At 36.5% G+C, this 26,322-nt stretch overlaps 1 protein-coding gene across 1 annotated transcript; it reads right to left on the minus strand.

Moving 5' to 3' along the window:
* Window positions 1–1,272: 1,272 nt before the first annotated feature.
* SLC7A13 (solute carrier family 7 member 13) lies at window positions 1,273–13,660 on the minus strand. The gene is given in 5 exon segments (XM_060611731.3): window positions 1,273–1,815; window positions 4,141–4,502; window positions 8,543–8,674; window positions 12,972–13,497; window positions 13,499–13,660. Coding segments are annotated over 5 exon segments (1,440 nt in total). The 3' UTR covers window positions 1,273–1,557.
* Window positions 13,661–26,322: the final 12,662 nt, after the last annotated feature.

A 26,322-nucleotide genomic window follows, 5' to 3' on the forward strand; every position in this document is an offset into this window, starting at 1 on the left:
TTATGGGGGCTGGTGAGTCCAAATTCTTCTGTGGACTGGCAGGCTAGAGAGTCACTGTTGCAGTTCAAGTCCAAAGGCCATCTGCTGACAGAATTCCTTCTTGCTCAGAAGAAGTCAGTGTTTCTATTAAAGTCTTCAACTAATTGGATGAGGTCTAAACACATTATGGAAGGGTACGTGCTTTATTCAAAGTCCACTGATTTTAATGTTAATCTCATCCAAGGAACACTTTCACAGAAACTTCCAGAATAATGTTTGGCCAAATATCTGGGCATCATGACTCAGCTAAATTGACACATAAAATTAGTCATCACATCAGGGGATGGATCCTCACAAGTGGGAAGTCCTTTGATGTATATGGGTATCAACTTGGAAGGATGAGGAGAGATGGGGAGAAGAGTTGGCTAACAAATGTCACTAAACACCTTCCCACATTGCCCCTATGCTTTCTGAAAGGACATCTCCAAACCCAGGTCCTTTAAAAGTCTAAGTTAAATAGACATATTTTGTATATTGATTGATAGTGGGTGGGTGCCATAACTGGGATACAGTCCACTCTGCCACCTGTTACCCACACTTTATACACACAATTACGTAGTTACAGATAAGTCACATTTTTTAAAGTTTATTTAATTATTTTGAGAGACAGAGAGAGAGAGCAGGGAAGGGGCAGAGAGAGAGAGAGAGAGGGAGAGAGAGAATACCAAGCAGGCTCCTCGCTGATAGCACAGGGCTCGATCCCACCAACCATGAGATCATGACTCTGTGAGACCATGACCTCAGCTGAAACCAAGATTCAGACGCCTAACCCACTGAGCCACCCAGGTGCCTTGGTAAGTCACATTAAAAAAAAAAAAAATTTAACATTTATTTATTTATTTTTGAGATATATAGCACGAATTGGGGAAGGGGGGGGGGGGGGGCTCTGTCAGCACAAAGCCCGATGTGGGGCGTGAACTCACGAACAGTGTGATCATGACCTGAACCAAAGTTGGATGCTCAACTGACTGAGCCACTCAGGCATCCCTTGATAAGTCACATTTTAATCAAATGAAAACATAGTAAACTTGTTCTTCTAAAGCATCTCAGAATTTAGAAGAAGGAGTACAAAAGAAAATAACCTAAAAACTCATGCTTCAAATAGCTTTTAGGTTGAAAAAATACAAATAGGGAAAAGCTAATCAGACAAATGGGGTTATTCTTTTATCTTCAGCACCAATGTAAGGACTCAGGAATGAAGAAGAGAATGCTTTTTTATTTTAATTGTTAACTTTTATCACAAAATCACCACAAATTCAGCAGTAAAGGGTGGGTGCAGAAAAAAATGGAAGAAAGGGGGAAATATCATCAATGTATCAAACCATGCAAACCAAAACAGAGCTTTGGCTTTACACAACAATTTTTGTGTGATTTTTAAAACTAGGTACTATCATGGGCACTTATTTATACACTATCTCATTCAAGAAAGAAAGTTACCATGGGCATTTCATCATTAATGTTCCATAATGTGCTTGATTTTTTTTTTTTAATTTGGGAGTGCTTTTAAAAGGCTACTTTTTAAAAAGTTTGTACTTCTGACATCTGTTCTTCAGCCACATCAGGGATGCAAATATTAAACAGCAGTTGTAAATGACATGTCATTTTCTCAAACCAAACCAACCTCAATTTGAGATATATTAAAGGTATGTAAAATAGAAGTCCACTGAGAACAAAGAGGCACACATAAATATAATGCATATGTGGAGACTTCACCAAAGGGACCAAAACCAAGTATAGGCTGATGGCCATTGTTACCAAAGGTAATGGAAAAAACACCTGAAAAAAAAATTCAAAAAATAAAATTAGATGTGAAAACCTATATAAAGTACTGCATATTTATATAAACAAAAATAAGATATAAGTTAATGAAAGAAAATGGGTTAAATTATCTGAGTTTAGAATGTTGAAGACTCTCAACGTCAAGGCAATGGTTGAAGGGAATGAACATCTAGTGTTTGCCTGTTCATGAGTGGAAATAATCATGATCATTGGCTAGTAAGATAACCATCTTCTGATCTAGGCAGCATGAATTCATTAAAAGGGAGTTCCTAAAGCTCAGAAAGTCACAATTTTCCCAAGAAAATATCTCAAGGCAATAAGAAAGTCATATCAAAAACACAGAATATCCCTAGACACTCTGTTATTCAGGCAGATATTAACAGGTAAATATTATGACTTTGTAGGCTCAGTACATTAAAAAAAATTCAAAACAAAAACTTTGGCCAAGACAATTCTACTTTTGGTGGGTTTTTGTTTTTGTTTTTGTTTTAGCCAAAAAACTTGAAGCCCTATTCTTGGTACCTGCTTTGCATTAGGATTGTTAAGGGTCCTGCACCAATATTACCCAACCTAGGGAGAAAATTCAATAGGCAGTCACTTTTGATATATATCTTTAATAAATAGATATGAATCTATATCCCCAAAATATAACATAGCTATATTCATATTTATGAAACCCTTTAATTAAAAGATCATTCCCTTAGGGACTTAATTAAAAATTGCTTCTTGGGGCACCTGGCTGCCTCCGTCAGTAGAGCATGCAACACTTGATCTCACGGTGGTAAGTTCAAGCCCCAAGTTGGGCATAGAGCTTACATTAAAAAAAAAAAAAAAAAAAAAAAAAAAAATTAAAAAAAAAAAAGAATCTCCTCCTAATTTGTAAAACACCCCTAGGAAAGATGAAAGATAATTTGTCATCTCACAACTCAGTATCAATTACCAGATAACTGAGGGAAAAGAGCATTCATGTGGCATTCAAGACAAATGTTAATTACTTATACTTGTGGTTGCCCTTGCCTTCTTTTTAATGCAAACATGTATCAAATAATGATATAAACCATAATAACTATCAATGTCAGACTCTGGATTGTTTGCATGTCTTAGCTCATTTAATATATTCCACATTCCTAGGAGGTAGGCGTTATTTATTCCCATTTGAGACCTGAAGACACTGAGGATCAGAGATTAAAGAACAAAATGATCCCTCCTTCCCCATGTATTTTTTTTTTGAACACCTTCTGGAGGCCACCATATGGCAATAATCATACTATGAATTTTGGTTCACCTGACTGTTCAGATAGATTATACCCTGCCTAAGGGCAGAAGCCAAGTCTTACTCCTTTTTGCACCCAGAATACTTAGTAAGGTGCTTAAAATATAGTTGCTTTCAATAACTGATACTCAAATACGCAACAGTTAGGGGATGGCTGGATGGAAGAAGTAGAAGGGAGGATGGAAAAGGAAGGTTGGTTGTAAGTCATTGGAACATTGCTTTCTTTCTCCCTGTGTTCTTTATTAAATTGTTTATAGTATATATTTCTTATATTTATTTGTATGTTCTAAAAGGCAAACACTCTAAAGGGACTGCCTAGATTTCAATCTTGACTCTACCACGCAGTGTGAGGTTGGGCAAGTAACAACTTTTCTAAACCTGTTTCCTCATCTGTAAAATGGGGATAAGAGTAGTATCTGCCTTTGGTATTACTGAGAGGATTAAACGTGATAATCCAAGAAAAGCTTTTAACATGAAGCCTAGCTCACCAAGACTATTCTGATAATCAGAGCATCAAGGTCACTTTTCTCCAATAGTATCCCTATACTGCCAAGTTTTTGTTTATTTTCTTTCCTACCATTAAAGGGCTCTCCTGTAAAACTCCTCCTCATCCAAAATGAAAGTAAGTTTAAAAGAAGTAAAGTGGAACAGATGGAATTTGTTGGTGATCAAATTAAGTTAGGTCGATGTTTCAGGACAGGAGATGTTATCACTTGCCTCTTCTATTTCCCACCTGCTAAATCTGACCCTGACTGTACAAGATACCAGTGTGCATAGGTAGCTACATTAGTAAATTAAATAGTCTCTGGTCAAAAGACTCATAATGATCTGCCTCACCACCCAGAGGTTTATCTTTCTCTCTAGTAACCCTAATGGAACCCAAGAGATTTTAAACTGAGTAAAATCTACCCAATAAAAACTAAGACCAGATTACCTTTATGGGCTTCACAATTTGTTACTAATAAAAAGACCTACTCATATATGTTCTGAATATAGTCTTGAAACATGGTTACACCCAGTATATTTTATTTCACATGGAAAAAAATTACCTTGTAAGGTCTAGGTAGATTTGGCTCCTGGTATCTCGGTTTTAGTATTCCTATCATTGATAATACAGACCAAATAAAAACTACAAAATAAAGATAGTTTATCAGGTCAGTGAGGTTTGTTGAGACAATGGCAATTGATGCCATGGTGACAAGTACTAGCACAGATATAAATGGAGAGGAGTGAATATTAAGCATATTAAATAGCAAAGGCAGTTGGCCCTCTTGGCCAGCCATATATGTTACTCTTGATGATTCAAGTACATTAACCAGAAGGTTGCTAAATATTGAGGCAGAAATACCAAAAGGAATAACCCATGTTAATGAGGGGATTACTCTATCAGTCCACGTGATAGCCACAGTATCTGCAGAAAAATAAGAACACACAAAAGACAATGTATTAAAAATAAGAAATTAATGATAAACCTTTAAAGATTATCTCTAAATGAAAGCAGGAAATTCAAAAGGGAATTAAGAAAGTTAAATTTTGTTTAATTTCATTATTTACTTTACATGTACCTAACACCATTTGCATGTGTCCATTTTAGCCCTATCACACTGTATCATAAATGGTTACCATCTCATGCATCATCCCCAACAGACCAGAAACTTCACTTCTTGAGGTCAAGTATCATTCATTTCTTTACTAGAAAGGCTTGTACTTCAGTAAGTCTCAGAAATGTTTAAGTTTTCAATAATAATTGTGAAATGAAAGGCTGAATTGATGATTGCATGCTTATTTTCTAAAACTACAGAGTGCTAAGAGTTGCAATCAGAGTAAAAAAAAAAAAAAAGCAACATTGCTGACACAGGAATGAGCCTTACAAAGCCCCCATGTTGTGGTGCAATTTTAAATACTTAATAGGAATTTAAAAATCAACCCTGTAGACAGAGAAAACAAATTACACACAGATTAAAACACTCAAGACATTTGGGTGCTTGTCTAAACTATAGACCAGTGGTTCTCAATGGGAAGTGATTTTGCTCCTCAGGGATCTTTTGGCAATATCTGGAGGCATATTTTGGTTGTCACAACTGAAGAGGTTGTGAAGAGATCTTCTATTATAAACACTAACTCGTTACAAGTCAGTAGATTAAAAAAGGTGCCAGTGAAGAAATGCACCCACTGCCTATGAGAAACTGAGTCCAATTCATATTATGTAGACATAAGGTAGGACAGATCATTTAGACACAGAGAACAAAGGTCTCAGTCTTTCAGTGGAATGAGCACACGAAGACCTAGTGTCCTTGGCAGTCATGCTCTGGGGCGTTGCTCTGGGGCAGACGTTGCCTCTATGGCATCAACATAATGGCTTATAACAAATAGTAAAACTTGTTCAAAATGACAAAATTAAATTATCATCAATGGTCCTTGTTCTTAAAAATATTTATTTTTGAACCCATTTTAAACAGCCTTAAGTGCATGCCTACTTCAGCAGCACATATATTAAACAGCCTTAAATGCTATTGTCACTTCTCTCTTTAGTGCTATTCTACAATGTTGGGTCTTGTTTTAAAGTATTTCCTGTCTCACGTATTGTTCATTTCAAATAAAGTATTATTAGTTGTTCCTCCTGGACACCCACACCTCCACACATTTTCCATTTTCAAACACATATCAGAAATACTTATTTCTGGTAGTAAAGTCCTCATTTCCTGGTCTTTATTTCCTGTCATGCATTCTACAAACCCGGTTATAATTAGAGGAGGTTCTAGTTCAACTCTGCTACATAATCTTTATCTTTATTCCACAACTAATTTTTTTCTTTTTTTATTCTCTTCTTCATGTCATTTATTTTCTTTTATAATTGTATTATATATGCTTTTGGTAAGAAGTAAAATAAATAGCACTGAAGCACATAAAGTAAAAAGTAAATGTCCCTCTCCTCACCAATCCTTCATTCATGCACCCCAGATGTAATACTGTTAGTATCTTTTTGGATATGCCTTCAGAAAGTTTCTATGCCTATATAAGCATTCATGCAAGGGGTGTGTGTGTGTGTGTGTGTGTGTGTGTGTGTAGGCACACTTAGGCTTGATTTTTTTACTTTCCAATATATCTTGATCATATTGGTACATATGCATCCATCTAGCTATTTTAAAGAATGCTCAATATTCTATTATATAACTGTAAGTTAAATTAGTTACCAATTGGTGGATTTTTTAAATTTATTTAACATTTATTTATTTTTGAGAGATAGAGAGACAGAGCATGAGTAGGGGATGGGCAGAGATCGAGGGAGACACAGAATCTGAAACAGTCTTCAGGCTCTGAGCTGTCAGCACAGAGCTGGATGCAGGGCTTGAACCCACAAACCACGAGATCATGACCTGAGCCAAAGTCGAACGTGTAACTGACTGAGCCACCCAGGTGCCCCTGCACACACCTCATTCTAGAAACATCCTTCCCACTGTGTTGTAAAACTTATTTAAAATTATGCCCATTTTTTTTCTAAGAGAACAATCAGCAAAGAAGCAGGTCAGAGCTCTAACACTGATCAAAAAAAAAACAATACATGATTAATAGCACTGGTTCTTTCTCCATATAAACCACAGAATCTAATATGTATCACAGCTTGGTATAATTTTTTTCAGTGTTCATCAAAGAAAATGTAGCATCCAATTCACACCACATCTTAGATACTCTATATTCCTCTGGAACTTTTCATGTCTTTTAAACACACTCATTTGATTGAAAACACTCCTTAATCCTTACATTTCCTTAATTTAGAAATCTATTTCTTTCACTTATAATTTATTTATTTCACTATATAAATTATACAGTTCATTAAAGAAAATTTGGGAAATCCAGGAAAGAACCAAGCAAAAATCACCCACAATATCATTCCAACAGATCTCCACCATTAACTATATACTTTCTGTTTTATATCATAATATAGATCCTGCTTTTCCATCACTGTTACATTATAAACATTGTCCCTTTACTTTAAGTATTTACAACAATATGGTCTTTGAAAAAACTCAGAATGGGCCTATTATTTGGATTTCGCTAAATTTTTTATTTATTTCAAATTTATTGGATACTTTGGTGATCTTTAATTTTTTGCCCTCATATGAAATGCTATGATGGTCGTTCCTATACATACGTAGTTAATGTATAGCTCTAATTATTTTCTTAACTTAAATTCCTAATACAATAGAAGATAGATATTTGAATTCCAGAAAATTATTACAGGATCTAAACAAGGTCTGAGGATTATACGCCTAGAAGAGTAAGCATTAAAAACCAAATTACAAGTAACTATAGTCAAAACACTTCATTGGTCTTCCTTCATGGGACTTCCACACGTGTGGAACAATTGTGCCACCCATAAAATTGCTGCAACTATTAGGACACCTCAGAGAAGATAATCATAATTTTTTAACAATGAGTGTGACCAGAGAAATGATAGTCATAACCAATGCCAGATTCAATGAACCATAACATCTGGGTCACCTGGGCAACAGCCCTGACCACACCCTAATTAATTTTATAAATTTATTCTCTGCATAATCAAAGTAGTTAATAAATCACTACTTGTTCTTATCTAACTTAGCCTTTGGTTTGTTCCCACAAATACTCAAAATCTTGATCATATCTAGTTTACATGTCCCTAAGACAACTAGAGCATTGTGAATCAATACTGATACCATTCAGGCAGATTCCTGAATGGCAGTAACACAAGAATCAAGGCAAAGTGTGTTAAGACTTTTTATTAAACCTCTCTTAGATTTACCTCCAGTGCCTCAAAGATTTATCAAACAGTAATAGCTACTCAAAAGAGATTATTCCTAAAGGTACTGGATGATAGTTTATATCGGAAGTTTACGTCATATTTCCAATATGTTCAGGACCCCTTTGCCACCATAAACTTTAGAGTAATTTATAATAAACATTATTATATTACATATTAATACTATTAATTATATCCAGTAATTGACCCTAACTTCTACCCTTTTAACTGCTAATGTCCCACATTTCAAGTTTATCATTCTTTATGTCACCTAGAAGAATATTTAGAAAATCATTGTTGTAAAAGTTACGGGCTTTTTTGTAAAAGTTTTAACAGACCTAAGCACTGATTGTATGGTGTCACTCTGGTGAGGAAAGATCATGAAAGGGATACAGATATTTTGAACCTAGTCTGCATCATATATCAGCATTATGGATATTTTTCCATATCATCAGAAACATGGTTTTCCATAGTATCATGCTTAAATCTAAAACTCTTTCCTAAGCCAAATCATATTCTTTGGCCCCTTCAATATTTTGAAAATTACAAGGTGACTCTATATAAAATAATGAAAAGCAAACAGTAGTCTGACTGATAAAGTGATACTTACTTATACTAAATGGACTAGAACTGTCATTATTATTTATTGCCTTAGTCACTTGCATACAAACCTGAAGAAAGAATTTCCCTGGGTGTCAGAACAGTCAGGTAGGAAATGTTAACCAGCAGATAAATGATAGTTACCAGAGGTAACGCAGTAAATATGCATCTTGGGATTGTCTTTCTGGGTTTCTTCAGCTCCCCTATAACATATAAAAGAGAAAAATAACAAGTGGTAAAAAATTATGTCTTAAATTTATCTTTAAAACTGCTTCCTGCATTACCAATGGGGCTGAATTCTTCCTATCCACTCTGGCGACTATCACACTTATTCATACACATAGGCACAAACACATTGATGAACTGCTACACACCTATCTCCTTTCTTGGATGATCTTGGTGTTAAGTGTAAAAAGGGGGAAATTTTCTTCCTTTTCCTTATAGATGATAACATTTCTGAAGAAAGTCACAAGAATGAAAATCAAAGATGAGTCCATAAGACCCTGTATAGGTTTGGAGACTACCTGTGTCTTCAGCCTTATCTGTTAGGTACAAGGCACTTAATCTGGGTAGTGGAATACGATAGTGAGCAAAAACAAACATAAAGTCTAACCTCAAGAAGAGCTATATACAAATTAAATAATCATATAAATAAAAGTTATAATAGTGACTGTGGTAACTGTCCATATGAAAAGAAATACAGGGCTATGAAAATATATAACATGATAATTTGATGGTGCCCTGTGCTATCTGTGTCATAGGCCTACAGGTTTCAGTTTTTCAAAAATGTCATGCCCCCTATACCCATACTCTCATGTGGAATGTTCTTTCCTTTCCTAGTTGCCTGGTTTACCCTTACTCTTATTTTAGATTTCAGCAAAATTATAACTTGGGAACATAGGAGAGGAAGCTCTCCTCGGCTGGCAAAATTGTCCTATTATACATTCTCACAGCAGGGCGCCTGGGTGACTCAGTCAGTTAAGCGTCCAACTGTGGCTCAGGTCATGATCTCATGGCTCTTGTGAGTTTGAGCCCTGCATTGGGGTCTCTGCTGTCACCACAGGAGCCTACTTTGGATCCTCTGTCCCCCTCTCTCTCTGGCCCTCCCCTGCTTGCTCTCTCTCTCTCTCTCAAAAAATAAACATTAAAAAAAAAGAAAATGGACATTCTCATAGCATATATGTAAAAAGTAAAAGAGTAAATCATAAATTCTCTTTCCCTGTAGGATCTTTGCCTTCCCTTTATGTCAGTACTAAGTGCAAAAAAGAAAAGGTCATGATTTAGCATCATAGATAATGGATTTTCTAAGACAATCTTATTCTCAAATATTGTTCCATTTGTCACATTGTTTTCCCAAATTTTGCCATTCTCTGAGAATTATCCCTGACATAAATAATTGAGCATTATAGTTCTGTGTATATAATGTGACCCTATGTCCTGGCTGCTGGTGAGAGAACCAAGTAAGACCTCTGACTCACTGGAAGCCAATTGTTGTCACTACACAAGAAGATTCCTCTCAAGAATTTGAGCCAAATGTTGACAAAACTGAGAGAATCAGGAAAAAAAGCATCATAATGGTGGCAAAAAGAAGAAAGGTGACTGATAGATCTAGTTTTTAAGTCCTAGAGCTTCCCTATCTCCTGTTGCTCCTGAAGATTGATTACTCAGGTCTTCCTTAAAATACAGCATTATTCTTCCAGCAGGTTCCTCTTTTATTGTTTAAGCCACTGTGTGTGGGTTTCTGTTACTCAAAGCCAAATCCCTCTGGTTAATAACTATCTATCCTTCAATATATGTCAAATCTGTTTCATCTGTATCTGCCCAGGGGTGGAATATAATGCCCATGATATATAATAATATGAACTGCTTAAGCACTTAAAGAGTAAAGAATTAGAAAGTTCTCATTTAAATGCTGCCTGAACCATTTACTAGGTGTGGCCTTCTGGACAATTTATTGACTGCTAAGTTTTCAATTTCCTGACCTGTATTTTGGGGAGAATGGAAAATATAGAGACAATAAAATTCCAATCAAATGCCTAGCACTCAATAAGTTATTAATGACTATGGTTATTAGTCAAAGATTTTGAACAAGCAAAAAGGCAACTTTTAGGATTAACTATACTTTCCTCTGGGCCTTTTACTCTTTCTTATTGTGTATCAGATTTATAGAGAGAAGGTAAGGAATATAACATAACATAACATAACATAACATAACATAACATAATTCAAAGTTATTATGGCCAGACAGTGAATATCCTTAGTCTTGAACTTAGAAGGTAGATGTTCCTACAGTGTGCTAAGTCAGCTGCCTATGTATCATCTTTTTACAGGTAAAAGAGTTACTTAGAGCTTAGCTGTATTTAAAGTTTATTAAGTGAATTAACATCCCAGCATACACTGAAATTCCTTCACCTTTGTTTATTGCCAGCTGCTTGTGAAGAATTCTATAATAGTTTATAGGTAAGTAAATTTTGTGAATCATTTTCAGCAGAGAAAAATTATCCAGCAGTGAAACATCTCTGGCAATGGAACAAGATGAATAAAATCAAAACCAGAGATATCTCTTCTATCCTTATAAGAGAGAGAAAGATGAAGTGAGACACAGAAAGGGAAAGTTGAGCTAATTATCCTAGTCTTTTCAATTGCAGTGGCACATTTAATCACAAACTGCTTAAGACAGTAATCTCATCCCATAGCTTCCTTTTCTCAATACTTCACATTTTAACTCAATGCAGACTGACTTTCCTCTTGTATCCAAAGTTCACCAATGATTTCTTAGTGAAATGGCTTCTGCTCAATCCTCATACTCCTCAACTTTTGGAAGCACTTCACCATGTTGATTACACCCTCTTCCTGGAACATGTAGTGATTTTCTTTTATAATTCTCTAAACCTCCTCTGACTTCTTCATTGCATCTTCTTTCTCCACCTACCCTCTAAATTTGGACTTCTCCAGTCATCTGTCTCCACTCCTATGTCATTTTGTTCTACTTCTCTTTATATGCTTCCCTTAGTAATCATATCTATTATCCAGCCCATCAGATGGAAACCATTTTTAAGTCACCCAAAGTTACGTGCTGTGTCTTATATGCACCTTCATACTTCTGGTCTCCACAGCCTCACTCATTTATTTTTACTGGTGGACTTTTTTGAGTTCAGTGAAAGTTGCCACCTTTTTGATGACACAGCTAAAGGTGATTTTACCATCTACTGAATTCTCATAGTAGTCATACTGTTCCCCCTTAAAACCACTTATTAAATACTATCATGCTGTTACTTATAAGCACAAAATCATAGTGATTTTAAGTCATAATGACCATTTTTTGGATGGAGAAAAAAAAAAAAGTAAGTCCAGACAGGTAAAGATACCTGCCACAGTTCATAAGTGCTACAGGTCAGACCAAAATCTAGATTTTACCTCTTCCATTAGACTTTAGCCTCTTTAGGATAAAGCGTCCATATTACTCATCTTAAGGCACTACTACAGGGCTTCAAAAATAGTCAGTGTTTAATAAGATATTTGCTGACCAAATTATTTAATGAGTAATGGACACATCAGTGACTCGGGGTCCTAAGATTAAAGGAAATATCACATGTGTTTTAAGAGTAGAACCCACTTCACATTGAAAGGTTAAGGAAAAGAACTGGTAAAAAGGTTGAAGTTGAAAAAAATTAATAAATGGGGAAGATCCCTTAGGAGGTGAGAGGGAAAGGATAGAATTCAAGGGAAGAGACTGATTTTATTTTATTTTTTATTTTTTATTTTGTAATGTTTATTTATTTTTGAGAGAGAGAGAAACAGTCTAAATACAGAGGGGCAGAGAGAGAGGGAGACACAGATTCTGAAGCAGGCTCCAGGCTCCAAGCGGTCAGCACAGAGACCAACGCAGGGCTCAAACTCTGAACTGAACTGCGAGATAGTGACCTGAGCCTAAGTCAGACACTCAAACAACCGAGCGACCCAGTCACCCTGAGACTGCATTTTAAAAATGCAGAGAGAAATCTTCTGTCTTGACACTGAAGGAAAGAGCATTAAATCCAGCCTCAGAGTAATTTAGTCCATCTATGATTCTCTTCTCTTTAAAAGTACTTCAGAGCATAAGTATGTCACACCCACTCACAACACAAACACAGTCTGGCATTGGATCATTTCTGGATTCACAGTTTCATGGGAGGGGACTATTTCCACAATCCCAGAATTCATCCGTTAACAGAAAGGAAACTAGATTGACATGGAGATCCCATATTTATGGCCCCAGAAAAGAAAGTGGAAAAAAAGAAGTCATTCAATAAAATAAGCACCTTTGAATGAAGGGGGGAAAACATTAAGACTGGGTGATAAGTGCAAGACTGCCATATTCTGACTCAATTTAGTAAGAATAAACATTGAATCATCATGTATTTAAAGTAAAACTCAAAATATACAAAAAGAAAGTACATTTCACATTGCATGCAGTAAGTCATGACTTGAGATTTTCTTTCTCAATGAATTGTTAATTACCTGCTATATATGTAAAACATCCCCCGCCTGAAAACGCAAAATATCCTTGGAAAATGGCTTCTATAAACTCAGAAGCTTCTGGAAAATCAGTATCAAAAGAGTTCTGGAATCTTTCTACATTCTCCTTCCTTCCTCTCACCAGCAGCATGACTCCACTCAGGGAAATAAGGCCGAGTATAGCCATTTTCAGCACTAGACTGGCTGTCTGAAGCCAAGTCACCTCTTTCACACCACGAGAATTCAGAATTCCCACGGTCCACAATACGGCTAGCGCCAGACATTTCTTTGGCAGCTTTGGAGCAGAGCAGCTGGGATAAAAAGGCTCGATGCTGTACTCGGCGAGGAGTAAGGCTTGGCTGGCAGCTAACCCTGGCCCCAGAAACAAGCTTGTCCAGAGATTCAGGAAAGAGATTAAGTTGCCGAAACATCTTTTGAGAAAATAGTAGTGAGCTCCACTGCGTGGGAAGGTTATACCTATCTCTGCTGAGCAGAGAGTGGTCATCATGGACAACAGGGCACAGGGCACAGACAGTCCAAATACACAGGGAGAGCCCCACATTCATGCAAGAGTATTTCAGTACCCCTTTGGGGGCCACAAAAATTCCTGTCCCAATTACATTAGTGATTAAAAAACTTGTGCCCCAGCAATATCCAAATATTCTCTTGAGTTGTATCTTCTCTTTATCCATTGTAATTGAGGTATTTTTTTAAATATAAAAATGTATATAAATTATAATTTCTGAATTTTCCTGCCCATCGTGCTGAAAAGGATATTCATGGATTCTCTGAAATAAAACAGTCCTGTCCTTTTTGTTCCACCTTGTTAAATAGAGCCTATTTTCAATCATTAACAAAATATATGCGATGCATCCAAGTAAAATAGTGTGAAGTTACTTGGAAGTGTTTACTTTGACTTCCTTCTTAATTATTATCAAAATAATACATTCAGATGAAAAAAAGGAATTTCAAAAAACAGGGTATTACAAAAACAAAAACAAAAAAAAACAAAACAGGGTTTCTTGCTCTACTTCACTCTTTCCCAAATACATTTCCTAGTTCTTCCCTCTGGAAACAATAATTCATGTATGGTTTTAGTTCTTTTTGGTAGTTACATCCATAACTCTAAATAATATGAGAAGACTTTTATTCTTAAATAACTCAACTTTAGAAAGCATCTAATGATTTCCTCCCAGAAACATGGAGGAATTAGCTCACTTACTTGCCTATTACTTAATCTATTTCCTCTTCCTCCCATTTTTAATCATCAGGCTTTCAAGATACAAAGTATTTACCTTTCATCAGGCTCATGGAAGCCAATTAACAAGGTAGGAAAGTGAAATACCCTGCAAGACAAGACTGTCCTTTAAACAGCCATCATTCTGGTAGCCTGGGTCATATTCAGAACAATGTGAACAGGAAATACAAGAGAAAGCCTGACCCCACAAACAGAAGGATGGAAATTTCTGAATATCTGAGCAAGGCCTGGGCCTTAGTAGCTCTTAAGTATATTGACAATGCAAAACATTGTTCTGAGTATCTCCAAAGTCTTATGAGCTTGGGGCACACCCCCAGCCTTGGAAGTAAATTATTTCCCAATTATCCTTTAAGAGTAAATGAAAATGAAATTGTTTATGTTTTTGCTTTGGTTGTAGCTATTTTCTGGCAGATTGCATCCAAGAAAATCTACTGATAACACTGTATAGATCTCAATAAACATGACCAGGTCCCCTCCCAAATGAAACCATGCCTCTAATCCCATATAAGAGAGCAAAGACCTGGGAGTGAGGGAAGGAGACCAGAAAGTTTACCCTAAGAGAGAAGCAAAGAATGAGAAGTAAACCAGACACAGAGAGACAAGTACTACATGATTTCACTTATATAAGGTATCTAAAATAGCCAAATTTGTAAAACCAAAGACTGGAATGGTGGTTACCAGAGGCTGAGGGAGAAATGCAGAGTTATTAAGCAATAGTCAATGTTTAAGCTAAATAAAATGAATAAACTCTAAAGATCTGCTGTACCACTATGGTCAACAATAATGTACACTGAAAATTTGTTAAGGGGATAGATCCCATATTAATTGCTCTTATCATAATAAAATATTTTTTTAGGTAAAATATAATTTAACTCATGGGGGGAAAAAACACAAAGTAGAAATAGGAGGCAGAGTTAGCCAATGTCCTGGCCATCAATATCCCACCTACCTATTGTTTTAAGAAGAGGCAGTGAGGGAATCCATTTCCCATGACCTTAATCTCACAGCAGGAAAATAAGATCCAAGGAAGAACCATGGCCTCCAAATAGGAGTGTGGTAGCTCTGCAGTATGTCACTTTGGCTAACCTGAACTACATTTCCCAAATTTCTCAGTTAGAATAGACCATCGGGACAATTCTTCTATGAGATTTGAAGTACACAAGTGTAATAGCAGTTATTTTGATAGTTCATATTGACAAGGAACCCCTTCTTGACCAAACTTTAATCAGGCTCTGTTGAGCCCTCTTCTCAACTAAGCTGCCTCCCTGGCCTGTTCAGCATAGTTTAGAAGAATGCCCACACCCTTGATATCTAATCAAGTTCCTCTTAGTTATCTTCCATCCACTGACACCCTCATTCTGCCTATAGGCAGAATCCTCAGCTGTCTTTGCTATATTTGGAGTTAGGCTCAGTTCTAGACTGAAGTCTCTCTTTTCCGTATATAATCTTGAATATAATCTGTCCTGCCATTTTTTAAAAAATTTTATTTTTAAGTAATCTCTACATCCAATGTGGGTCTCGAACTCACAACCCTGAGGTCAAGAGTTGCATGTTCCATGGACGGACCCAGCCAGGTGGCCCTGTCCTGCCATTTTTAATAAGCATTTTGTGCAATTTTTCTGTTACCATTTACATTGTCTTCTATACAATGGCCTACCCCTTTACTGTAATTATAATGTAACTGCTGGCTTACTTCATTGGTGAGATGGTGACCAAGCCTTCAAGTGCTCCACCTTCACCAAGATCTTCTTTCAGCTTCACCACCTTCAGGTGTGTGTTTAGCTCCGTGATGAAGGACCCCAACTTCTGCAGTATAGCCACACCATCAAGGTTAGTGGTAATGAGAACTGACACAGATTTCGGTCTGTTCTTGCGGGCTCCAACTCATGCCTGTACATTCCCGCCTGTCCTTGTTTTCCTCTACTTTTACGCTCATTATTCCTTTTGGATTACTTGAACTTTAACTTTCCCAGCAGCTCCCACAACTGCATAAAGTCAGATCTCTATAACAAATAAATCCTTGTAATTATATGGATATGTGATTAGATAGAGATAGAGATTCAGATATAGACACAGCTAAAGATAGAGAGATAAATAGATACAGAGGTACATGTAGATAAACAAAGATATAGATATAGATGTTCTAGTGATTCTGTTGCTTTGATTGATACAAAGAGCAAAAGCTATGCTATCTCATGCATTCCTGGAGTCCTACAGTATTCAGGTATGTTTGTGATTCTAAAAATGAGGAATGTAAAACAAGAGACTTGGTCTGGGTCTCTTTTGGCTTTCTCAGGACTATCAGAGATTCTCCAAACTCAAGAGAAGCACTCTCTAAACAGTACCCCTGGTCTGGGGGGGTGGGGGTGGGGGGGTGGATGCACTTGAAAATTCTATGTGGAGCTACTACATCAAAAGGGAAAATGTGCACATCATCCAATATTAGGCTCACTGACATCACTCTTGCAGTGCCCAAAGGAGTGTCTTACACACACACACACACACACACTATATATATATATACACACTATATATATATATATATATATAAGCTCAGCCATTGAATAGAAACTCTAGAAGGCTAATGAGAAACTGCCATGCTTGTGCCCTCTTACACATAACTTAAGAAACAGGAGACTGAGAACAACAGAGGAGACGTTTTGAAGAACATTCAATTTTACAGTGACATGCCACCCTGAAGGACTTACAGCTTGTCTTTATTGTTCTTTCTCTATAATTGATCCACTAACAGAAGATCTGTCATATGACAGATCAAAAGGTGTCAGTCTTATTGAGTGTATATCATTAACTCAATTGTACAGATATGCAAAAAAAGGCTTATAGAAGTTAAGGAATATGTCCAATTCATGTGCTTCCAGTCCTATCTTATTCCACAGTTCATGATAGCAATGTCTAAAGTATACTTTTTGTAGCCCTGACTTAAATATAAATATGATATTGGGGTGCCTGCATGGCTCAGTCGGTTAAGCTTCCGACTTCGGCTCACATCATAATCTCATGGCTCACGAGTTTGAGTCCCGTGTCTGGCTCCATGCTGACAGCCACACAGCCTGCTTTGGATCTTCTGTCTCCCTCTCACTTCCCTTCCCCACTCATTCTCAATCTCTCTCTCTCTCTCAAATAAATAAATATGATATAACATATATTTTATATATATAATAAAAATGATATATATATATATGTATGTATATATATTTGTCAAAATCAACCTTTTCTTTAGTTTAGAAACTAATCCAAGATTTGTAACAATCTGAGGAGAATTTATTCAGGAAAAACATCTGAACTTTGTGGATTTTTTAACTTGGCCTACTCCCGTCCTATGGAGGCCAGAAGCAATGGGATGACATATTTGAAGTACCAGGGGTTTGAGGGGAAGACCATCAACCAAGAATTCTACATCCAGCAAAATATTCTGCAAAATTGTGGGAAAAATTAAGATACTCCACTGTAAACAAAAGCTAAAGGAATTCACAACCATCACTTCTGTCCTAATGGGAGTCTTTTCAGTCTAAAATGAAAAAACACTAGAGGGTAACTGAAATCCACATAAAGAAATAGAGTATCAGTAAGGTAACTACATAGATAAATATAAAAAAAATACAAATGAAATTTTTGTAGCTTTTTTCTTCTCCTGTCTGATTTAGAAGACACCTGCATAAAGCAATTAATATAAACCTGTGTTGATGGTCCTATAATGTATAAAGATATAATTTGTATAATGATAATATCACATAGAAGGGAGGGAATGGAGCTGTATTAAAGTAAATTTCTGTATACTATTGAAATTAAGTTAATATTAATCTAAGCTAGATTACTTTAAATTGGGAGGCTAGCTATAATGCCCCAGGCAACCACTAAGAAAATAACTTTAAGAAAAGAGTAAAAGAGGCACGGTGTGACCCTGGTATCTGAGCAAGGGTGGAGTAGGGTGAACTGACCTCACAGTTTCCTTCTCTCCTCTTCCTGTGGGGCCAGCTTGAGCTTCATCACTTTCAAAGGTCCAGTGAATGGAGCCTAAATCATGGAGCCCAGGAGAGCAACAATGGAGCAAAGACCATGGGAGAGGTTGTAGGGTAGCAAGTGTTCAGTATCCCCATGTCCAAGCCCACCACAGGTCTTCCAAGCATATAGCTCTGGCTATTTCCCAGTGCCAGGGACCTTTGCAGGGCACTGACCCAGAGGATGGTTGTGACTCGCCTGATGTGCTACACCCACAGATGCCTGGTAAAATATTTTTTAAAAAGGTGGGGGGAGGGAATTTAAATGGTACACTTGAAAATAGCTATTTAACACAACAGAAGGCAGTAATGGAGGAACATAGGGATAAAAAAGACATACAGAAAACAAAACAAGGGGTGCCTGGGTGGCTCAGTCGGTTAAGCATCTGACTTCGGCTCAGGTCATGATCTTACAGTTTGTTAGTCTGAGCCCCGCGTGGGGCTCTGTGTTGACAGCTCAGAGCCTGGAGCCTTCTTCGGATTCTGTGTCTCCTTCTCTCTCTGCCCCTCCACAACTTGTGCTCTGTCTCTCTATGTCTCTCAATAAATAAATAAATGTAAGAAAAACATTTTTTAAAATACAAAACAAAACAAATAATGAAATGGAGGGCATAGATCCTACATTATGGGTAGTACATTAAATGTAAAGAATTAAATGCCCTGATCCAAAATGCAGAAACAAGTAGAATGGATTAATAATAATAAAAAAAAAAACCCATGATCCAATTATATATAAAAAACACCTTATATTAAAAAAATAGGTTAAAAGTAAAAAGATAGAAAAAAACCATGTAATAGTAACAGTACCCAAAATAAGAGGTGAAGAGCTATAATAATAAACAGATGTTGAGAAAAAGTTGTTACTAGACAGAAAAGACATTTTACAATGATAGATGAATCCACTTAGTAGGAACAAATAATAAACTATATACACCTAACAACTGAGTCACAAATATATGAAACTAAAATTGACAGAATTAGAGGTAGAAACAGAAAATTCACTGATAGTTGTAGCGTTCAATACTCTGCTTTCAAAAATTGATAGAAAAACTAGGAAGAAAATCAGCAAGAGTATATACAGCTTAAAAAATATCAACCCACTTGACTTAACACCATTAACAACAGATACAAATTCTTTTCAACCACACTTGGAGCATTCTCTAGAATAAATCATATGTTAAGCAATGAAATAAGTATTAATAAATTTAAAAGGATTTAAGTCATACAAATGGAGTTAAATTAGAAATCAAAAACAGAAGGAAGCTACAGTAATCAAGACTGTGTGGTATTGGCAAAAGAATAGACAAATAGATCAAAGGAGCAGAATAGAGAGTCCAGAAATAGACCCACACAAATATAATCAGCTGATATTTGACAAAGAAACAAAAGCAATTCAATGAAGAAAATAGAATTTTCAACAAATAGTGCTGGAACAACTAGACATCCAAATGCAAAATAAAATAAAATAAAATAAAATAAAATAAAATAAAATAAAATAAAATAAAACAAGCCAAAATATCCAGACAGAGACTATACATCTTTCACAAAAATTAACCTCAGGAGAAAATATCTGTAAATCACATATCTGATAAGGAACTTCTATCTAAAATACATGAAGAACTCTTTAAACTCATCGATAAGAAAACAAACAACCCGGGGCGCCTGGGTGGCGCAGTCGGTTAAGCGTCCGACTTCAGCCAGGTCACGATCTCGCGGTCCGTGAGTTCGAGCCCCGCATCAGGCTCTGGGCTGATGGCTCGGAGCCTGGAGCCTGTTTCCGATTCTGTGTCTCCCTCTCTCTCTGCCCCTCCCCCGTTCATGCTCTGTCTCTCTCTGTCCCAAAAATAAATAAAAAACGTTGAAAAAAAAATTAAAAAAAAAAAAAAAGAAAACAAACAACCCAATTAAAAAGTGAGAAAAGAGGGGTGCCTGGCTCTCTCCTTTGAGGAGCATGTAAGTCTTGATCTCAGGGTTGTGAATTCCAGCCCCATAATGGATGTAGAGATTACTTAAAAATATAAATCTTAAAAGGAAAAAAGTGAAAAAACTGATCAGATACCTTATCAAATAAGATTTACAGATGGCAAATAAGCATATGAAAAGATGTCCACATCATAAATCATTTGGGAATTGCAAATTAAGGTAATACTACACACTTATTGGAATGGCAAAAATCCAGAGCACTGACAACACCAAATGCTGGTAAGGATATGGTGCAACAGGAACTCTCATTCATTACTGGTGGAAATTAAAAAACTGGTATAGCCACACTGGAGACTGATAGCTTGACAGTTTCTTAAAAAACTAAATATTGGCCTACCATATGATCCAGGAATTGCACTCCTTGATATTTACCCAAATGAGTTGGAATCTTACCTCCACGCAAAAACCTATACATGAAGCTTTATTCATAACTTACATAACTTTTATTCATAACTTATATAACTTGGAAGCAACCAAAATATCCTTCAATAGGTGAAAGAATAAACAAACTGTATATATTAGTACAATGGAATATTATCCAGTGGTTAAAAGAAATAAGACATGGAGAAACCTTACACACATAATACTAAGTGAAAGGAGCCAATCTAAAAAGACTGCATAGTGCATGATTCCAACTATATGACTGTTGAGAATTTAACTAAGTTATTCCATGGTATTGCTGGCTCAGCATCCATTCTGTTTGTCAAGTGACCTTCAGGGGATTTAAACTGACATTAGACCCTCATGCAAGCTCATGCCCCATATAACAATCTGCAAAGTCACAAGTAAATTTAAGTTCCTGATACGATTCCCCAACAGCTCTTGTCATAAAGTCTCCCCTACACCTTGTGCACCCTTTAGATAAGACACTGTGTATCTTATCAAAACCCTGTTGTTTTAGTGTGAATGACCAATCTGGCCATAGCCTAGGAACCCCAAAGTACTCCACCCCTGGGCCTTAATAAAGGTATGTGCACCAGATCCTGCCACTCTCTTTCTACACTCTGCCTTGACTGCTTCAGGTAGTCCCACAAGGTATGCTGTGTACTTCCTCCATAACCTATGAGTAATAAACTTTTCTATTTGTCTTTTTCTTCACACCCAGTGTGGAGCCCAGTGTGGGGCCTGAACTCACGACCTTGAGATCAAGGTCTGAGCTGAGATCATGAGTTGGATACTTAACTGACTGAGTGACCCAGATATCCCTAAACTTCTCAATTTGAATTCTCTCGTGGTCTTTTGTTGAACCAGGTCTCACCATTCAACACCACAAGACTCTATGTAACAAATGCTCATTTTACAAAGCTACAACAAACGTTCCAGAAAAGGCAAAATTACTGAGACAGTAAAAAAGAAAAGTGTCTCAGGACTTTGGAGGGAGAAAGCTGTAGCAGGGGGGATTTTAGAACAGTGAAACTATTTGTATGATACTATAATGGTAACTGTATTTGTAAAAACCCCAAAGATAGCTGAAACTAATGTAATACTGTGTGTCAATGAAATTAATAAATTAAATTTAAAAAAGGAAGGGGCACCTGGGTGGCTCAGTCGGTTGAGTGACCAACCCTTGATATCAGCTCAGGTCATGATCTTACAGTCATGAGACCAAGCCCTGCATCTAGCTCTGCACTGAGCTTGGAGTCTGCTTGGGATTCTCCCCCTCCCTCTCTCTCTCTGCCCCCCGTCCCCTTCTTAGTCCTCATACTGTCTCTGAAAATAAATAAATAAACTTAAAAAAAAAAAAAATAGGATGTAGAACACAAAGTGAACCCTAATATAAACTATGGACCTTAGTCAATAATAATGCATCGATATTGGCTTATCAAATATAACAAATGCATCACACTAATACAAGTTGTTAATAATAGGGAAAACTGTAGGAAGGGTGGGGAGGTGATAGGTAGACGAAGTACATGGGAACTGTACTTTCTGCTCAATTTCCTGTAAACCTAAAACTACTTTAAAAAATAAACTCTATTAATTAAACATAAAATACAGCATCAGGCACCTGGGTAGCTCAGTCGGTTAAGCACCTGACTTCAGCTTAGGTCATGATATCACAGTTCATGAGTTCAAGTCCCACATTGGGCTCTGTGTTGACAGCCCAAAGCCTAGAGCCTGCTTCAGATTCTCTCTCTCTCTCTCTCTCTCTCTCTCTCTCTCTCTCCCTCCTCTACTCACGCTCTGTCTCAATCTCTCAAAAATAAAAGTAAACTTAAAAAAAATTTTTTTAAAAGTACAGCAAAGTTGCTAGACAGAAGATCAAAATACAAAAATCAATTGTATTCCTATATATGAACAAAATTAAGAATATAATTTCATTCACAACAGCACTAAAAAAAATAAAATATTTAAGAATAAATTTTACAAAATAAATTCAAAACATACACTGAAAATTATGAAACTTTGCTGAAGTAAATTTAAGAAGACCTAAATCAATAGAGAGAGGCATTTTGTGTTTATGAATTAGAAGAGTCAATATTGTTAAGATGACAATTCTTTCCCAAATTTATCTATATATTCAACACAATCCCTATCAAAATTCAATAATGTGATAGAGATGCTAATTATGACTACAATTGCAGTCCTATTAAAATATATAAATGAATCAAATTAACATGTTGAACACCTTAAATTTACACAATATTATATGTCAAATATATATCAATAAGAAAAACTTCTGGCAGCATTTTTTTTTTTTTTTTAGAAATTGACAAGCAAATCCTAAAATTTGTATGAAAATGCAAAACACCTAAAATAGTCAAAGTAATTTTGAAAAATAAGAACAAATGGGGCGCCTGGGTGGCTGAGTTGATTGAGCATTCATCTCTTGATTTTGGCTCAGGTCATGATCTCATGGTTCAAGAGATTGAGCCCTGCATCAGGCTTCATACTGACAGCATGGAGCCTGCTTGGGATTCTCTCTCTCCTTCCCTCTCTGCCCCTCCCCTGCTCATGTGCTCTGCCTCTCTCTCTCTCTCTCTCTCTCTCTCTCTCTCTCTCAAAATAAATTAACTTTTAAAAAAAGGACAAAGTTAAAAACAACAACAAAGTTTGAAGACTTCTACTTTCTAAGTTCAAAACTTATTATAAAAGATAGAATAGGGGTGCCTGGGTGGCTCAATCAGTTAAGTGTCCAACTCTTGATTTCAGCTCAGATCATGATCTCATTGTTCTGTGAGTTCAAGCCCTGCGTAGAGCTCTGCACTAACAGCACAGAGCCTGCTTTGGATTCCCTCTCTCTCTCTCTCTCTGCCCCCAGGCTGCTTGTGCTCTCTCTCTCTCTCTTTCTCTCTCTCTCTCTCTCTCTCTCTCTCTCAAAATAAATAAACTTGAAACAAATAAAAAGATAGTGTAATCAAGACAGTCTGATACTGGTATACAGACATGTAATTATATAGATTTTTAGAATAGAATTGAGGACTGCAAAATAAAGCTTTCTATTTTAGTCAGCGATTTTTTTTTACAAAGATGCCAAAGCAATTCATTTAGTGAAAGGATAGTCTATTCAATGAATGGTGCTGGGACCATTAGATATCCACATATGAAAAGATTGACTTATATCTTCATCTCAGACCATAAACAAAAATTAACTCAAAATGGATCATATACTTGAATGTAGGAGTCAAAATAATAAAACATTTAGAAGAATATGTAGAAGAGAACTTTCAAGAACTTGTGTTAGACAAAGACCAAAAGCATAGGTCATAATAGAAAAAATTGTTAAAATGGACCTCACCAAAGATTAAACCTTTTGCACTTCAAAGACACCATTAACAAAATGAAAAGACAAGCAATAAATAGGAAGTAAATATTATCAAAACACATACCCAACAAAGGACTTATACCCAGAATTTACAAAGAATGCTTACAACTCAATAATATGAAGATAGCCCATCAAAAATAGGCAAACATGTGTACAGATATTTAGAAAAGAAGATACATGAATGGTTAATGCAAAAATGGCACAAGAAAAGATACTGAATAATATTAATTGTTAGGGAAATGCAAATTAAAACCAGAATAAGATATCATTTCACACCTACCAGAATGGCTATAAGTCAGGCAGGCAATAACAAGCATTGGCAAGGATGTGGATAAACAGGAACCTTCCTACATTGCTGATGGAAATGTAAAATAATGTAGTCATTTTGGAAAACAGTTTGGTCATTTCTCAAAATATGAAACATTAAACTACCATTTAACCCAGAATTCTACTCCTAAACCCAAGAGAAATGAAAATACATATCAGCACAAAGACTTGCACAAAAATGCTTATAGCAACATTTATAATAACCAAAACTTGGGATGCCTAGATGGCTCAGTCAGTTCAGCCTCCAACTTCATCTCAGGTCATGATCTCATGGTTCATGACAACTCAGGTGAGTTCAAGCCCCACATCAGGCTCCCTGCTGTCAACACAGAGCCTGCTTTGGATCCTCTGTACCCCCCACCGCCCTTCCCTGCTTGCACTCTCTCTCTCTCTCTCTCTCAAAAATAAATAAACATTTAAAAAAATAACCAATCAGTTGCATTTCTATAGGCCAATAATGAAACAGCAGAAAGAGAAATCAAGGAATTAATTCCACTTACAATTGCACCAAAAACCATAAAATACCTAGGTGAAAAATCTATACAATGAAAACCACAGAAAGCTTATGAAAGAAATTGAAGACACAAAGAAATGGAAAAACATTCCATGCTCAGGCGTTGGAAGAACAAATATTGTTAATATGTCGATACTACCCAAAGCAATCTACATATTTCGTGCAATCTCTGTCAAAATAACACCAGTATTCTTCACAGAGCTATAACAGACAGTCCTAAAATTTGTATGGAACCAGAAAACACCCCAAATAGCCAAAGAAATCTTGAAAAAGAAAACCAAAGCTGGAGGCATCACAATTCCAGACTTCAAGCTATATTACAAAGCTGTAATCATCAAGACAGCATGGTACTGGCACAAAAACAGACACTCACATCAATGGAACAGAATAGAGAACCCAGAAATGGACCCACAGACCTATGGCCAACTAATCTTTGACAAAGCAAGAAAGAATATCCAATGGAAGAAAGACAGTCTCTTCAGCAAGTGGTGCTGGGAAAAATGGACAGCAACATGCAGAAGAATGAACCTGGACCACCTTCTTATACCATACACAAAAGTAAATTCAAAATGGATGAAAGATCTATGTAATACAGGAAGCCATCAAAATCCTAAAGGAGAAAACAGGCAAAAACCTCTTTGACCTTGGCTTCAGCAACTTCTTACTTGACATGTCTCCAGAGGTAAAGGAAACAAATGCAAAAAATGAACCATTGGGACCTCATCAAGATAAAAAGTCTCTCTACAGCAAAGGAAACAATCACCAAAACTAAAAGGCAACTGACAGAATGGGAGAAAGATATTTGTAAATGACATATCAGATAAAAGGTTAGTATCCAAAATCTATAAAGAACTTATCAAACTCAACATCCAAAAAACAAATAATCCAATTAAAAATGGGCAGAAGACATGAAAAGACACTTTTCCAAAGAAGACATCCAGATGGCTAACAGACACGTGAAAAGATGCTCAACATCACTTGTCATCAGCAAAATACAAATCAAAACCACAATAAGATACCACCTCACACCTGCCAGAATGGCTAACATTAACAACTCAGGCAACAACCGATGTTGGCAAGGATGTGGAGAAAGAGGATCTCTTTTGCACTGCCGGTGGGAACACAAACTGGTGTGGCCATTCTGGAAAACAGGATGGAGGTTCCTCAAAAAATTAAAAATAAAACTACCCTATGACCTAGCAATTGCACTACTAGGTATCTGTCCAACGGATACAGGTGTGCTGTTTCAAAGGGACACATGCACCCCAGTGTTTATAGCAGCACTATCAACAATAGCCAAAGTATTGAAAGAGCCCAAATGTCCATCGATGGATGAATGGATAAGGAAGAGGTGGTATATATATACAATGGACTATTACTCGGCAATCAAAAAGAATGAAATCTTTCCATTTGCAACTACATGGATGGAACTAGAGGGTATTATGCCAAGCGAAATTAGTCAGTCAGAGAAACACAAATATCATATG

The sequence above is a fragment of the Panthera onca genome, chromosome F2 (genome assembly GCF_046562875.1).
Source record: "Panthera onca isolate mPanOnc1 chromosome F2, mPanOnc1 haplotype 2, whole genome shotgun sequence".
Taxonomy (NCBI): domain Eukaryota; kingdom Metazoa; phylum Chordata; class Mammalia; order Carnivora; family Felidae; genus Panthera; species Panthera onca.